This window comes from Leguminivora glycinivorella, chromosome 16 (genome assembly GCF_023078275.1).
Source record: "Leguminivora glycinivorella isolate SPB_JAAS2020 chromosome 16, LegGlyc_1.1, whole genome shotgun sequence".
Lineage (NCBI taxonomy): Eukaryota > Metazoa > Arthropoda > Insecta > Lepidoptera > Tortricidae > Leguminivora > Leguminivora glycinivorella.
The window spans coordinates 10,231,155-10,245,993 of NC_062986.1; the positions used below are offsets into that span (position 1 = coordinate 10,231,155).

General features: G+C 36.4%; 1 protein-coding gene across 1 annotated transcript in view; it reads left to right on the forward strand.

The window, feature by feature from the left end:
* Positions 1-7,195: 7,195 nt before the first annotated feature.
* Positions 7,196-14,839, forward strand: part of LOC125235017 (hepatocyte nuclear factor 4-gamma-like) — a 79,598-nt gene continuing 71,954 nt past the window's right edge. The window contains exon 1 of the mRNA XM_048141466.1: positions 7,196-7,550. Coding sequence (XP_047997423.1) covers positions 7,454-7,550 — 97 coding nt within the window. The 5' untranslated portion in view covers positions 7,196-7,453. The remainder of the gene's footprint in view (positions 7,551-14,839) is intronic.

Sequence of the window (14,839 nt, forward strand, 5' to 3'; positions counted from 1 at the left end):
TATTTGGTAATAAATCCTATACTTTTAAACGAGCAATTCTTGTATATTTATTTATTTATATATATATTTATTTACACTGACGATCTCGGAAACCGCTCTAACGATTTCGCAGAAATTTGTTATGTGGGGGTTTTTGGGGGTGAAAAATCGGTCTAACTTATCCTTAGGTCCCGGAAAACGCGAATTTTCGAGTTTTCATGCGTTTTTCTTCGCGCGCCATCTCGTGTGCAGTAGTTGTACTGTTAAGACAATTCTTTCGGTCGATGTAAGTACTATTTATTGCAAACACTAGATGGCGACACAGGTCAAGGCTAAAACGAATAGAAAATACATTATTTGAGTTTTTGTGGCGAAATGCGCGCCATCTCGTGTGGAGTAGTTGTGTTGTTAAGGCTGAGAATTCTTTCGCTCGATGTAGGTACTATTCATTTTTGAACTAGATGGCGACACATGTCAAGGATACGAAACAGAACCGAGCGAAGCTCGGTTGCCCAGATATTTAATAATAGACACAGGAACTTTATACAGGCAAACATTAGAGTAATGTTATCTATTACATATCTAGCTTATGTTAATACAAAACAACATAAGTTCAGTAGTGCAAAAAAAGGAGAAATTATAAAGTGGCAACATCGTCGTGTTGTCTTGTTTTCTCACATAATATTGATAAGAAAGGGATGAAACTACAATATTGCCACTTTTTAATTCCTACTCTTTTTTTTCCAAGTTGTACACAAAATACTCTTAACAGTCTTAAAGTCCATGTTAGAATGATTATCCGAAATCCGGAAGTGATTTCGTCGATTAACCCTTAAATGCATGACCTTGACAGAGATTTAATCAAATTTGAATTTTGACATGTTGTCAATAGAGTCAAAAATATATGATGCATAATTTGCATATATACATCACTATGCATTTAAGTGTTAAAATAATGGTCAGCATTATGTAGTCAGAAGTAGTTCTACTTTAATATTTATTATTATATGAACTGCCTATGTATTTTTAATTGATATCCGCCATAAGTGCCTTAGTGCAGTGCCTTAACAATATTATATAAGATTACATTTAATTTTAGTGAATAAGTTGCCTTTTTGAGTATTTTACATATTTTTGATATTTTATTTTTTAGATCACAATTTGCCTTGATAAGAAATAAATTGTATACTTTTATTAACTTTGTTTCAATGATGTAATACTAATTAGACCTTGAGTAGATTGTCAAAATAACAAGTAGGTACGTTTTAATTTATGAGGAATGTCAAGATAACGATAAGATAAACTAGGTGTTGCCTACGCGATTTGTTACTAGTTCGCTACATGAAGTATGGTTTTGGCAGCAGTAATACTTGTATTGTAAATTTAAATCATAAATTATTGCCGCGTGCTACATAACCGATACCTGTGACTGTGGCTAGTCTACTGTAGACCAAATTGTTAACTTCCGAATATTCATATTGCAAAGATATAAGGCACACCAATAGGTACTCTTCTTTGATATACGATATTACCTATCGTATGATAGGTACATATATTATTTCGGTTTATACGTGTGCAGTACATGCAATAGACATAGTATCAGTATCTTTTTGTACAACCATGAAGAAAAAGCAAGCGTATAGCCAGGTATACACAGTCATTGATGACGCTGTGTATAACGTTATCCATGACTATGACTAATCTAATATTGAAATCATTAATTAAATAACCAAAAAAATAGTTCGAAGAATGCAACGTTGCAGAAATTCACGCGACATGTCTAGCGAAATCGCGCGCCTTATGTACTATCAGATGCAATAGTGCATGGAGAAGTTATGAATGAATTCATTGATAAACTCGCCATCCACTTTTGCGGCTGATAGTACATATTATGGTATGACACATGTGTGTGTCGCCCGATATTGCCTTACATAAATACGCCGTTATGTCATCAACGTTTACCTACCTTATTGCGACCAAAAAGCTGGGTTCTCAACTGCAGCATACAGGAATAAGTAAGGGAAGAGATACATCAGTAAATGCGAGTTATTTGTAGTTGTAGTTATAGTGACATCTAGCGACAATCACGCGTCAACTAGCGTAAATTATCAGTACTGCTACTTGTCAATAGATGTCGCGACGAACGAAGATTCTAATGCTCACCAATTCTTAGCTAATATTACAATACTACAATTTTCTTTTCATTGACAGACGAAGATACAAGTTTTTTTTAAAGTAGTGACGATATACTTAAGTACATATATCTGCAGTCATCGAAGAATAAGTAAGGGAAGAGTTGTAACTCCATACATCAGTAAATGCGAGTTATTTGTGTAGGCATAGTTATAGTGACATCTAGCGACAATCACGCGTCAAATAGCGTGAATGATCAGTACCACTAGTCGATACTAGGTGTCAACAGTGTCTCGTCTGCCAAAAATTAAACACTTTAAAACTTATATTACAAGCAGAAGGAATTGAAAACAGAATACTGATTTATACTAAGTATGTATGGAATGCATATAGACTTACTGCGTTTTAACTTTGAGGAGCAGCGTGAGATACGAGATTTTTTTAAAGTAGTGACGATATGCTGTATAACACGTTTTTTTCTTAACCTTCACAGGGTCGCATTCGAAACAAGATGAATAAGATAATCCTTGTGTTCTTTTCGACACTACACGATAGTTATAGGTATAGTATAGGCACAATATAATAAAGAGTACTATCGACAGTAACTCCCGCTCCCCGCTGAAAGTCGGTTACCTCACAGTTACCGCCTGTCAAAAACGCGAACGACGACCTGTCATATCTCACATACACGAGTTAGATAGGTATATTTGATCGCCAGTGTCCGAGGTGTGGTATAGGCACCTAAGTATCAAAGAGGATCGAGTACTATAGAGAGTTACTGTCAAAGTAAAATGTGTAATCACAGAGCATAGACTGCCATCACTCGGCACAAGCTTAAAACTTTTGAACCGTAGTTTTGACAATTTGGCCCATATTGTTAGCTTGTTATGTCTTTAAATGTCAAATATTAATATTAGCGCCATCTAGCCGAGCGTTCCAGTTGTAACGCCATCTAGGCCACCGTACCTTTTTCTCTAGGGCTTTGAGGTACGGTTTTTTTCTTAGACTTTATCCGTCTATACGGAGTTTCATATGTCTTTGCTAAGTATGTATATTTCTTTAAGTGTTCGAAACATTGAATATTTTGGCACGTGTGGCTATGTCTTTACCTACCTACAAGCACAATCATCACAATGGTCCATAGCAACACGTTATTTTATTTTAGATGTTATATGAAGCAAACGCAGACTACAGGGATGTCGCCTGATTAAAAGCAGTCATCGCCGCCCGAGGCAAATATATGAAAGAGGCGCGTTCCTAGCACACATTCTAAGCTCGTTGTAGGTGAACGCGTACCATGCTTGTATGAGTGAGATATCTCAGGTCAACTGTTCGCGTTTTTGACAGGCGGTAACTGTGAGGTAACCGAGAGCGGGTGGACGACACTTTCAGCGGGGAGCGGGAGTGATGGCCATACTGTACGATAGTACTCTTTATTGCCGTGCCGTGTGGTGCCGGCGTAGAATGTCATCACCCCCTATCCTCCAGGGGGTGTCGTAAGAGGCTACTAATGGATATTACGTGATATGTCATAGTACACACACTCAGTTGAGTGATGGCAAGTCACTGCACTCCCTGTCTCTACCAGTCGCATCGGTTACACGGTCCACTGGTGCCAGGAGTCTGGGAACGAGAGAGTGGGCTTGTAGGTGCGCAACTACTTGACCACTATATATATCTTCGCGCAGAAGACCCTGGCAAAGCTCTCAAAATGGACTTCGAGACAAAAGTCCTTCGGCGATGGAGTGACGGCGGTGGGGTTCCGGACTTCGATGTGTCTGGGCCTTAGTTGGCATTCTGCACGTAGGCGGTCAGACGAGAGTGGTCGCTCCTTGGACTCGACAGAGGCGGGAGGACAGGTTCGGCAGCACGTCTGGCGGCAAAGCAGGATCGCTCTGCTTTCCCCGGTCAGGGGAAGGGCCTAGAAAAGGTGGCCTAAACATAGCCCGTCTCACACATCATCCGGATGTCAAACCGCGGGCGTCTGGACATCGAACCAATGCGGTCGAAAAAGAAAACACAACTCTTTATTATACTGTGCCCGTGGACATGCAACATCAGAAGAGCCACTTATACGTTACCAACCTTTGAGAACTTTAAATATTTGCTCCTTGAAAAAACCTATGTCCTGTCAGCTCAAGGGGCTTCTGAAGAACCCCATGTCATACCGCAAGGGAAATATCGTAGAAGGTAGCTCATTCCACAGCTAGCATTGTTCTGGTCAAAACTAGGAAAAAGGTCCCTTGTCTTCCACTGCTGTTCTTGATTAAATACCCACGTGTTGGGGAAGGTGTGTCTTGGTTTCCCATTTCCTTTACGTAGACCTGAGGGTCAAGTCTTCGATAATATTGTTTCAGGTTTATATTCTGTTATTATCAAGGTGGTACCTTCTAGAAAAACTAAAATGTAAAACTATTCGTTTTTTTTTCTATATCTGAAACTCATCTTCGAAGTAGCACGAAAAACAACGTTAGCCGCAGTTATTTTTATCATCGTGACATCGCTACTTGAAAGAACGTTTTATTGTAACCTAAACAATAAAACGATTTGATAACAAGCCTCCAAAAAACGACACTTAACCCAATGTCAGCTTGTCACGTAATGTAATATCATTTAAAATCGGTGAAGTGCGAGTAGGACTGAAACTTAAAGGTACCTACTTACTTAAGGCCAGTTGCATCAACCACATTTAGCAGACACATCATCGTCACGCAGCAGACGTCTATGGAACTTCCCATACAATAAAATTTTACGAACGCTTTAACGGTGACAGACGGTTTGATGCAACTGGCCCTTAAGTGAGTGTCTTCGCACAAAGTTCTTTTGTAGGGGTGAGAGTAACTCAAGTAGGTAAAGTAGAGAACTTGTTTATTTTTAACCGACTTCAAAAAAGGAGGAGGTTCTCAATTCGACTGAATGTTTTCAATTCGACTTTTTTTTTTGTATGTATGTTCCTCGGTATCTCCGAGAATTGTGGACCGATTTTCAAATTTTTTTTTTTTTTGATCGAACGGGTATAACCCCGAGATGGTCCCATTGGCACCAAGTCAGGGTCTGATGATGGGATCCTGGAGAAATCGAGGGAACTCTTCAAATGTTATAGGCACATGTAATGTTTTTAGTGTATTTTTCAAAGGTAAACCAGTATTTACGCCTGATGGTAATAATTTTATGTGGCTGAGCTGATGATGGAAGGTCAACTCCTCAATGGTTAGGAGTTAAAGGATAATTCTTTCACTAGTGTACATGTATTCGGACTGATACATATAATATCAATAGGAACCACTAAAAATCAACAAATAAATAAACTTTTTTAACAAAAAATAAAACCGCCTTCAAAAATAAGCGCGTTACAAAACACGGAGAAACTAAAAAGCAAAAAATAATAAACCTTTGAATTCAGATTTCTTATCGTATTGCAATAATCTAAACATCCAAATTATAAACAAATCAATTATTTTTGGAGTCGGTGCCAGCCTGCGTATGGTTGGGTGGGGCAATCAGGCAATAGCAAGGCGACGAACAGGTCTGGTACCGACTGCAAAAATAATTGATTTGTTTATAATTTGGATGTTTAGATTATTGCAATACGATAAGAAATCTGAATTCAAAGGTTTATTATTTTTTGCTTTTTAGTTTCTCCGTGTTTTGTAACGCGCTTATTTTTGAAGGCGGTTTTATTTTTTGTTAAAAAAGTTTATCGTTTTGTAGAATTAATATAGTGCATAAGTATAAGATTAAAGCGATTTAGATTAGGTTTTAAAAGATACAATAGGATCGCAAGACGTGCATTTGCCGAAGTCACATGTCGAAAACATTGTTATAGCGAAGTATTATTTTTATGTGATAAGTAAACACATTATCTCTGCAAGGTAACGTAGGGTATACATATTTAATATGGGTGTAAATTTATTTATAAATGTCTACGATAATACATGACTTTGGAGGGTCAATGCGGGCGAGTTACGGGCAGGTAAACAAACCGCGACACCGGATTTTAATGGAAATAACACATCTCTATACTTTACATCATGTCTGTGTTCTGCTAACGATTTTCTTTGTTTTCCAGTAAGTATAAGATTAGTTACCTACTGGTATTTTTCTTCGTTTCGTCAGATATAGTAAGTTTGTTCATTTATTGCACGATTGCTTTTATAATTATAGCTTTTTCAAGTAAATAATTCAATGAATGTTCTACTGAAAGAACAGTAATAAATAAATAATTGAGCCTATACATCCCACTGCTGGGCACAGGCGTCCTCTCAATGCATGAGAGGGCTCGGGCGATAGTCCCCTCACTAAGCCTAATGTGGACAGGGACTTTACATCTTTGAATACCTTCGCAGATTCGTGATAGGGCCTCGATAATCCGAATACGGGATAACTGGACGTCGCGGTAATACGAACAACCGATCGACCGGAGCGATCCGTTGTTGCTCTCCCGAACAACAAATAACTTTAGTTATTTGTTGTTTGTACCTAGGTATTTACGTAATTTTAGTTCCTTCAAGGGTGCAATTTCTCTGTACTGTATTTACATAATGGTATTAATGGTTCTTACCAAAAGATAAAAACTTTAACCATTGTGAAAAGTGTGTTTTTGCACAACTAGAAAGATGGAGTCTCTGCAAATGGTTATTTCTTAAAAATACCTATTGTACATACTTACATATGTATGTATATGTAAAATATGTATTAGCGTACTTGGTACATATATGTTGCAAGTAGGCAGGCTTATCTTTTAGTTTTTATTTACTGACCTTGAGCAATATAGATAATGTTATTTAGTGCCATCGCCCTCATAAACCATGTGTAGTTATCGAAGTCGTCTTTATATTTAATAATAAGGTATCATAAATTAAACCGATAGCGGTTTAATTTGGCGAGTAATACCTCTAGCATTAGCGTGAATGATTAAGTTGTCTTCACGATGATCCATCGACACGTGACTAGTAAGGGACACCGGTTAGCTAACAGTTAAACTGCATCCAAATAATTCCATATTATTTATAGTGGACGAATCAGCTGACGCGCGGCGCCGGCGGCGCGGCGCGGCAGAGCGCGCACCGCGGCCGCGCGCACCGCACCGACCACCGGCAGCTCGGCAGCGGCACTGCCACTGCGCCGACGCGGCCCTTATCGTGCCCACAGTCCCACACGTGAACCGTACTGCGCGCGAGTCCATGCCGCGATTAATTACAAGACTCGCAGCCGAACACGACGCGCTTTCAAGTGATATATTGTGATGTAAATAATCCAATTATGTAACATAAATATTTGGTTGTGTTCGTTCGGTACGAGTGCGTGCAAAGGTTTGAGGGTGGCCGAGTGGGAGGTGACGATGCGGAGCGACGTCATGGTGCCCAGCGAGCTGGAGGGGACGGACTACCTGCTGTCCTCCACCATGCGGCTCGAGGACAGCTTTCTGCAAATACTCGGTGAGACAATATTGACTTTGCGAAACTTAGAGTAGTTAGACATGCCGATGCTCATGGAATTTTAATTTATTTTGCACCTCAGAGGAGCATGTTGTTAGAATCATCGTTAACATACATTTTTCCGATTCCATGATGTAGGTATGCCAGGTTTCTTGCCGGTCCCATAGTGGATACCCCCCTCCCAACTGAGGGGGGACTGAAATTTTCTCGAGCCTGAGGCGTAGGGTTAGAGCCGGCGTAGCTTTATTTGACGTTCATATATGCGCATTGTAATATGCCTACTTGAAAAATAAATATTTCATTTTCCAACATGCCCACCTAGCTATGAACCAAGAGCTATTTTGACTTTCGAGATAGATTTTAAACTAATAATCAAAACAAATCTGTAGCATTCGAGTTTTCACGGAAGACTTCTTGCCCTGTTCCCTAGGTAATCTCATTTAGAACTCAAAACTCATTTAAAACTTCCATAATAGGTCGGAACTACTGTAATACACTATCGACAACTAGATCAACATTGGAATCTTAATTCCATGGTGTAGGTACCTTAAAGTTTATGATACTTACCTACTAGAGACTAATCTCTGGTTGTGATTTGTGACCTACATCATGAGAAACCGGGCCCGAGAAACATTTTATAAAACTACCGTATTTTTTTAAAATGTGGATATTTGACTCACCTATTGTTCATGGTCCATAGTGACCCAGCTACAAATAGGAACATGTCAATGTCATGTAAAAATCCAGACACTAATACCACTCATCATTGTCACTGACCGCAATAATTAACACTGCACCCCAAAACTTTAACGGTGCATCCGACTGGTTTAACTGGTCTGCACTTGATATACGCAAAAACACGTGCAAAAGTCAGGTATCGATTTATGGGGGCAAGAAATTGGCAAAACGTGTCCGTCTGCTGACAGGTGAAGAATGTCACCACCCCCTCTCTTCCTGCACTTAGGTGTCGTAGAAGTCGACTGTGGGATATGGGTTAAATTGTGGCATAGAGGCGAGAGGCTGGCAACCTGTCACTGCAATGTCAGTAGTAGGATACCCCCGTTACCAGCCCGGGTCTGGGGCCTGCTCCCAGGACCCCACCACCGCCCATCCATGGTCTTGCTAAACCTAAAAAAAAAAAAAAAAAAAAAAAAAAAAAAAAAAAAAAAAAAAAAAAAAACTAATAGCCCCCCATTTAGATTCATTGCGCTGGGTCTCGACGCTCTCAGAAGCCTCCTTCTAGTATTTACAGAATACGTTCTTTACACAATACACCTTGTGCACGACGGTCACAAAAGGATTACCGACCCTTTCTATTGTTCGATCTGGACTCGGCGCTAGACCATTGTTACCCTACCCAGCTACCTGGCAGTGTCATGCACACCTTTTCCTTGTGTCTCATACTGATAGGTATTTTATAATTAATTTTTAGTATAACTTTGTGATCATATGGATTGCGATTCTAACCTAACCTAACCTAATTAAAATACCTAACTTTTCCATTCGTAACCTAACCAAATTTAATTAAAACCTACTCTTAGTTAACCTAAGTAGTCTAGACTTACCTTTATGAAACCTAACTGAGTTTCACCTACTTTTATTTTTATTTCTATAAATGTAGGTATTTATGAAATGTATTATAATTACGTTTTAACTTAAGAACTTCTGAGTTACATTTAAGTTTATCCAAATACCTAAACTTAACGATCCTATCTAGCGTATCTTTCTTTTTCTCGAATATTTATGATATCTTATACCTATTTCTATCATACATCTCTTTGTTGTATTACCAAATTTGTACATATGATTAATAAGTCAATTTTTGATTACGTCTTAATAAAAGTTAATTTCCCATCTTATCAAACTTTTTTTTTTTTTTTTACATATATTTCAATGTTTTGTATCTGAATAAACCTCGGTAATTTTGTGAAGTTGCGTTTTTGCTTAATTGCTTTATTTATTGTACCTTCTTTGAATAATTTACTTACCTATGTCTATTATTATTTTTTATGACTTGTGTATTGTTTAAGAGAATGCATACTTTCAATAAACTTGTTAAGACGTGAGAAACTGAGAACCGGTTAAAACATGTTTAAGGCTAATTCTATGTGAATAAAAATGTCTTTTGTACATTTTTAAAGATAATATATATTTATTGTTTCCGTTTATTTGAATAATTCGGGTTTTAGGTAAAGAGATCCTTCGACGAACATGTCAAGGCATGATACTTTGTATTCATATTTAACAAAGCATTAACTGGTGTAAACATGTTTTAGACTAACGCACCGGTAATTCTTGTGACTTGAATTTTTTATTGTAACAACTTAGTTGCTTTATTATAGATGTTTATTGTATTGTAAAATGACAAAAAGTTTATTGTTTGCGTTCAGGTATAAGATGAACTGGTTGAAACAAGATTTATGGTACGTTCCCCTGCTCTCTACCATATTACGAGTATAAAAGCCAAAGAGAGTCGAGGCTGAATAAGTATTCCTGTAGAGGCAGCCTTCTGTACCAGAGCTCCTTGTATCTAGTGTGGTATATAGAGAAGTGGAGTGTGCGTTTAAAAGTGAAGTGTTTATAGACAGATCCAACAATGGACGTGAGTATGTTTTTCTTTTTAAATTACTGTAACCCATATTGCCTTTTTATAATATTGTTTCGTCTAGTGTTCTTTGTATTTAATTAATAGAATTGTTAATAGTGTTTAAAATATTGTCTTTCATTGTTTCAGTTCTCTGAAAATACTTTCAAGAACTATTACTACCCGGAAAATCAGGGTGATTCAACCGATGAGGAAGGTACAGCTGGTTTCAAAGTTAAGCAAGCCCTCGCAAAGAAACGTCCTGGAAATAATATTGACAGCTTCTTTGAACGACCTAAAAAGCAGTGTAAAACCTTGAAACGGTCTTCGAATGTAAGCAAAAGTTCGCCAGAAGGCGTGGCTAATTTATCATCTGGACAAGATGATGGGGCGTATTCATCTCACTTAATTAAAATAGAGATATATGATATGCAAACAATCAAAAACATCCCACCCACGGAACACTGGAAGCACGCGGACGTCAGACTGAAGTATTTTGCGTTGGAAGACGACTTGGAATTACAAAATACGCGAAATATTGTATATAATATTACAAAACAATTAGCTTCTAAGGACACATGTGTAAAATATTTTATAGATAATAAGAAACAGTGATAAATATAATTTTTAACGATAGCAGTAGGATAGTGTTAAAGTGTTTCACATTTCTTATCTTTCCTTTTTATGATTTAAGTAAATTTCCTTGTAAGATATTCTTTTGCATTGTTTCACATTCCAAACAAAATAAATAAGAAATAAAATGGTGTCAAATGTCTGTAGTTTTATAAAGGTAACTATGTGAGAATTAAAAATAAAAATCATTATTACCAGTACACGTATTTTTATTTATTTCACAAAAAAGGTCTTAAACATATTTCGTAATACTAGATCATTACATAAAGAATTATCAGAAAACAAGTTAAGCATATGTTTCATAGATTTTCCATGAAACTTAAAATACAAATAAACTAAACAATATTCACCACAAACAGAAGTGAAATGGTTTTGAAGTGATTTATTATTGTAAAACCACCGTCTCGTATTTCTATCTAGAAATGACTTATGATAACCGGAAGGTTTCCTGCCAAAGGAGTCAAAATATTCACCTACACCATTTACATCAATGTGTATAGCAACCCAATGGGAACCCGGTTTTGAATCAGGGTCCAAATTACTGACAATAAAGGTAGGTAGATTAACCCGAATAGGTATTTTGTTGGCAGCAAAAACATTTGAATTAAACAATGGGTTTAGTTTCCTCATACAAAATTGAATTTCTTTAGTATCCATAGTTAAGTAACATATACAAATTATTGATGATCATGCAAACAATGATGAATTCCAAATAAAATAAATTAAAGAGAACGGGGTATTTATATGTTTCTTAACTATTGTAATCTACAGATACATCACGATTTTTATTTATTTCAATTATATTATCAAATTCTGCATACACAATACAGTTAATGGTACTAGTTAGAGCGGAATCAAAACGTACTTCTATCCGAACGCTACCATGTCTAACAAGATTCCAGTGTGAAGTTGAATTAGCAGATAAATCAGGAGTTAAATCAAAACACAATAAACAATAACCTTGACCAAAATCTGTTCTGCTTATTCCATTACCCTCGTTATGGAAATGAATACCAGTTCCAGAAAATAGAGTGTGATATGCTGCTGCTATTGTACCAGAACTAAATGAAGGTTGTAATGTTTTAGAAGGAACTTCATGACCATCTACGAACAAACTAAATGAATTCATATTATAATGTTGAAAATTAAACGGATTTAATGCTAAATTACCATTAAAACCTGAATTTGATACAAATCCAATAATACATCTTTTAGGAATTTGTCCGAGAAATATATTATCTAATGTTTTACCCTGAACCCCCGTCGGTATTGTGAGAACCTTAACTTCTGCCCTCGTAATGGGGTACTTCGCAGTTGTTGTGGCTAATACTTTTTGATGGGCTAACAAAACACTAGGATTGATTCTCGTTCTCCTTACAATGAGGCTGGCATCCATTATTTGTACTTTGAATTTTTTATCTTGGTGGCAAATAAGATTGAATGATTCTTTTGAGCGAACTAACTTAATACGTAGTTCTACACCATTTATTAAGAATTTCTCTTGATTAAATATATCACCATGTAAATGACCAATCATTTCTACTTCCTTACTCTCCTTGATAAATTCCAGCCTTTTGTTAAACCCTTTGTTGTTAACGTCAACAGTATCCATATAGCCCGGCGTATCTTCATACCACAATCCACAAGTAAGATGAGTTGTTTTGGCTGCTGGTCCGTAGTTGAGAAGATTTTCCATATAAGCACGGTAGGCATATGTATTGTTTGGTGGTGATATGAGTTTTTGATTTAAATATACATCAAGTTGATTAAAAAGAGAATGTAACCAGTTATTGGTGGGTCCAACTGCAGCATCTGCTTTTAATTTAGTACCATCTTGGTTCAACACTTTAGCAGTAATGTGTATCATTGTGTGTGATAGATCTATGTAGTCATCACCTGATCCAGGTACTTGAAATTCGATTGGACCGTCATCGCTTAAAGATGAAATTGGTTTATAATGAATCCACTGTCCGCTTTCAATGCTTGTTTGAGTTGATGGAAGGGCAAATATATCTAATTCAGATTTCGCACACTCACATGAATGATTATGTAAAAATGACATTATTTAGTTTGAAAATATATCGTTATTTATATCTTTTTTTTTTTTTTACTTCCTCTTCGTCGCGATGCTTTTAGAGCAATGAGCGGTTCCCTTCTTTTATTGGACATTTTATACCCAGATCCTGACATAAGGGAATCAATTTTTTCATCGGCCTTTCTTTTCAGGTTTGCACTTGCTTCCTTGAATCGTGATCGTATGGAACTGTCTATAGGGCGAGCATTTACCATATCAGATAAGAGTCCAACTCCTGCTCCTAAAGTTTCTTTTCCAATGGTTCTTAAACCACTAGATAATAAAGGGAGTACGGATCTAAATAGGCCTCCCAAAAAACTGCCTATACCATGTCCTCTTTGATATGGAACTCCCTTATAGACAATTCCTACACCAGAGCCGGCTTGGTGTGAATAATAATGTTCGTAAGGACAAGAGGTTGATGATCTGTTATACATCATTTTACACGTTGAAAGTGTAGTTTCACGCAAGAAGACCCAAATTGAAATGGTACTCTAACACCGGTTGTTGTTCTTATATCTATTTCAATTGTATCAAACTCTCTTCGTAAAACTGGTACATAGTGAGCAGGTGAGAAAATATGTGTTTTATAAGCTCCATAAATGAACTTAGTTGGATCTAAAGGTATTATTCTAAGTAACGATGTTATAACATCTCCAACTACTTGTGGATGAATGATATCTGTATAAACAAATATTTGAGATGGTAAACCTAAATATAAATTTGCTGGGTTTTTTCCCAATGTGATTTGTTTCAAATTTGTTCTTGGTTTAAAACCCATTTGAAGACTTAGTATTGGGGTTGTTATGATAGAAGTGATATCTTTATTTGATGTTGTTACTCCTATCATTTTTGTTAGTTCATCATAACGAAATTTTACATTATTTTTTAACTGAGGGTTTTCATTAAACGCTTGAAGAAAGTGATCTATATTATCGTAAGTAGTGGCTGGTATATGAGTTTTTATATCCACAATTTTTGAAGTCTTGTCAGCAGGCGAAAACACTTTTTTCTTTATATAAATTATGTTTTCATGCTCTTGTACATTATACATAGAACAAGGGTATTGAAATTCCACCAAACCAACTACCCATTCTCCATCCAATTTAATGGTCTTTGGTAATTTTGTTAAAAAATGTGCAGTCGTATTATCTGTGTAATAATCGGATGAACTATTACTTAACAAAGTTAAATAAAAGCTATTATCACTCATATTTTCTTTAAGCTTGATTCAGGTATCCAAGAATTAAATTTATTAGGATAACCTTGCCACTTCACTAGTATTTCCTTTCTGCCAGCAACTCGACGTGAACGTAATATTTTATCAATTTTATACTCGTTGGAGGGGAGGTAAGTTACTTTTTGTAATTCTTTTGAATAGAATGTCCCAATTATGCGTTCGCCTTCCAAATCCCTTAGTGTATAAACAATCCGAGGAGATCTTTTAATAATTGAATTAATTATAAATATTTCATCACTCCAATTACTTTCGTAACCTTTTTGAAATATATGTTTGTATTTAGTGATTCTAACATGATCTCCTACGTTTAGTTTTGCAGTTTCTAGTGAGATTTGTCTATCTGTATTGCGATCATATAAATTACACCAAACAGTCATAATATTATTAGAGTTAACATCAACTGGACACATTTTTATGCTTGAATGATAGCTGTGGTTGTAAGAATAAAGAAGATCTTGTAGAACATTTATGTAATTATATGTATTCTTATGAGTGAAGTAACGCCACATTTTCGTTTTAAGAGTTCTCTGGAACCTTTCTACTATACTTGCTTTAATATCAGGGTTATTAGTGGTATAATAATTAATATTTTTACTTTTGAAATAATCTCTTACCACCTTTGAAACGAATTCCGTACCTTTATCAGATTGGATATGACGAGGAACTGAGTTGGCTTCAGTAAATATGCTTTCAAAACAATGTTTAACTGTTGCTGAATCCTTCTTCTTCACGGCTCTTGCAAAAGCATATTTACTGAA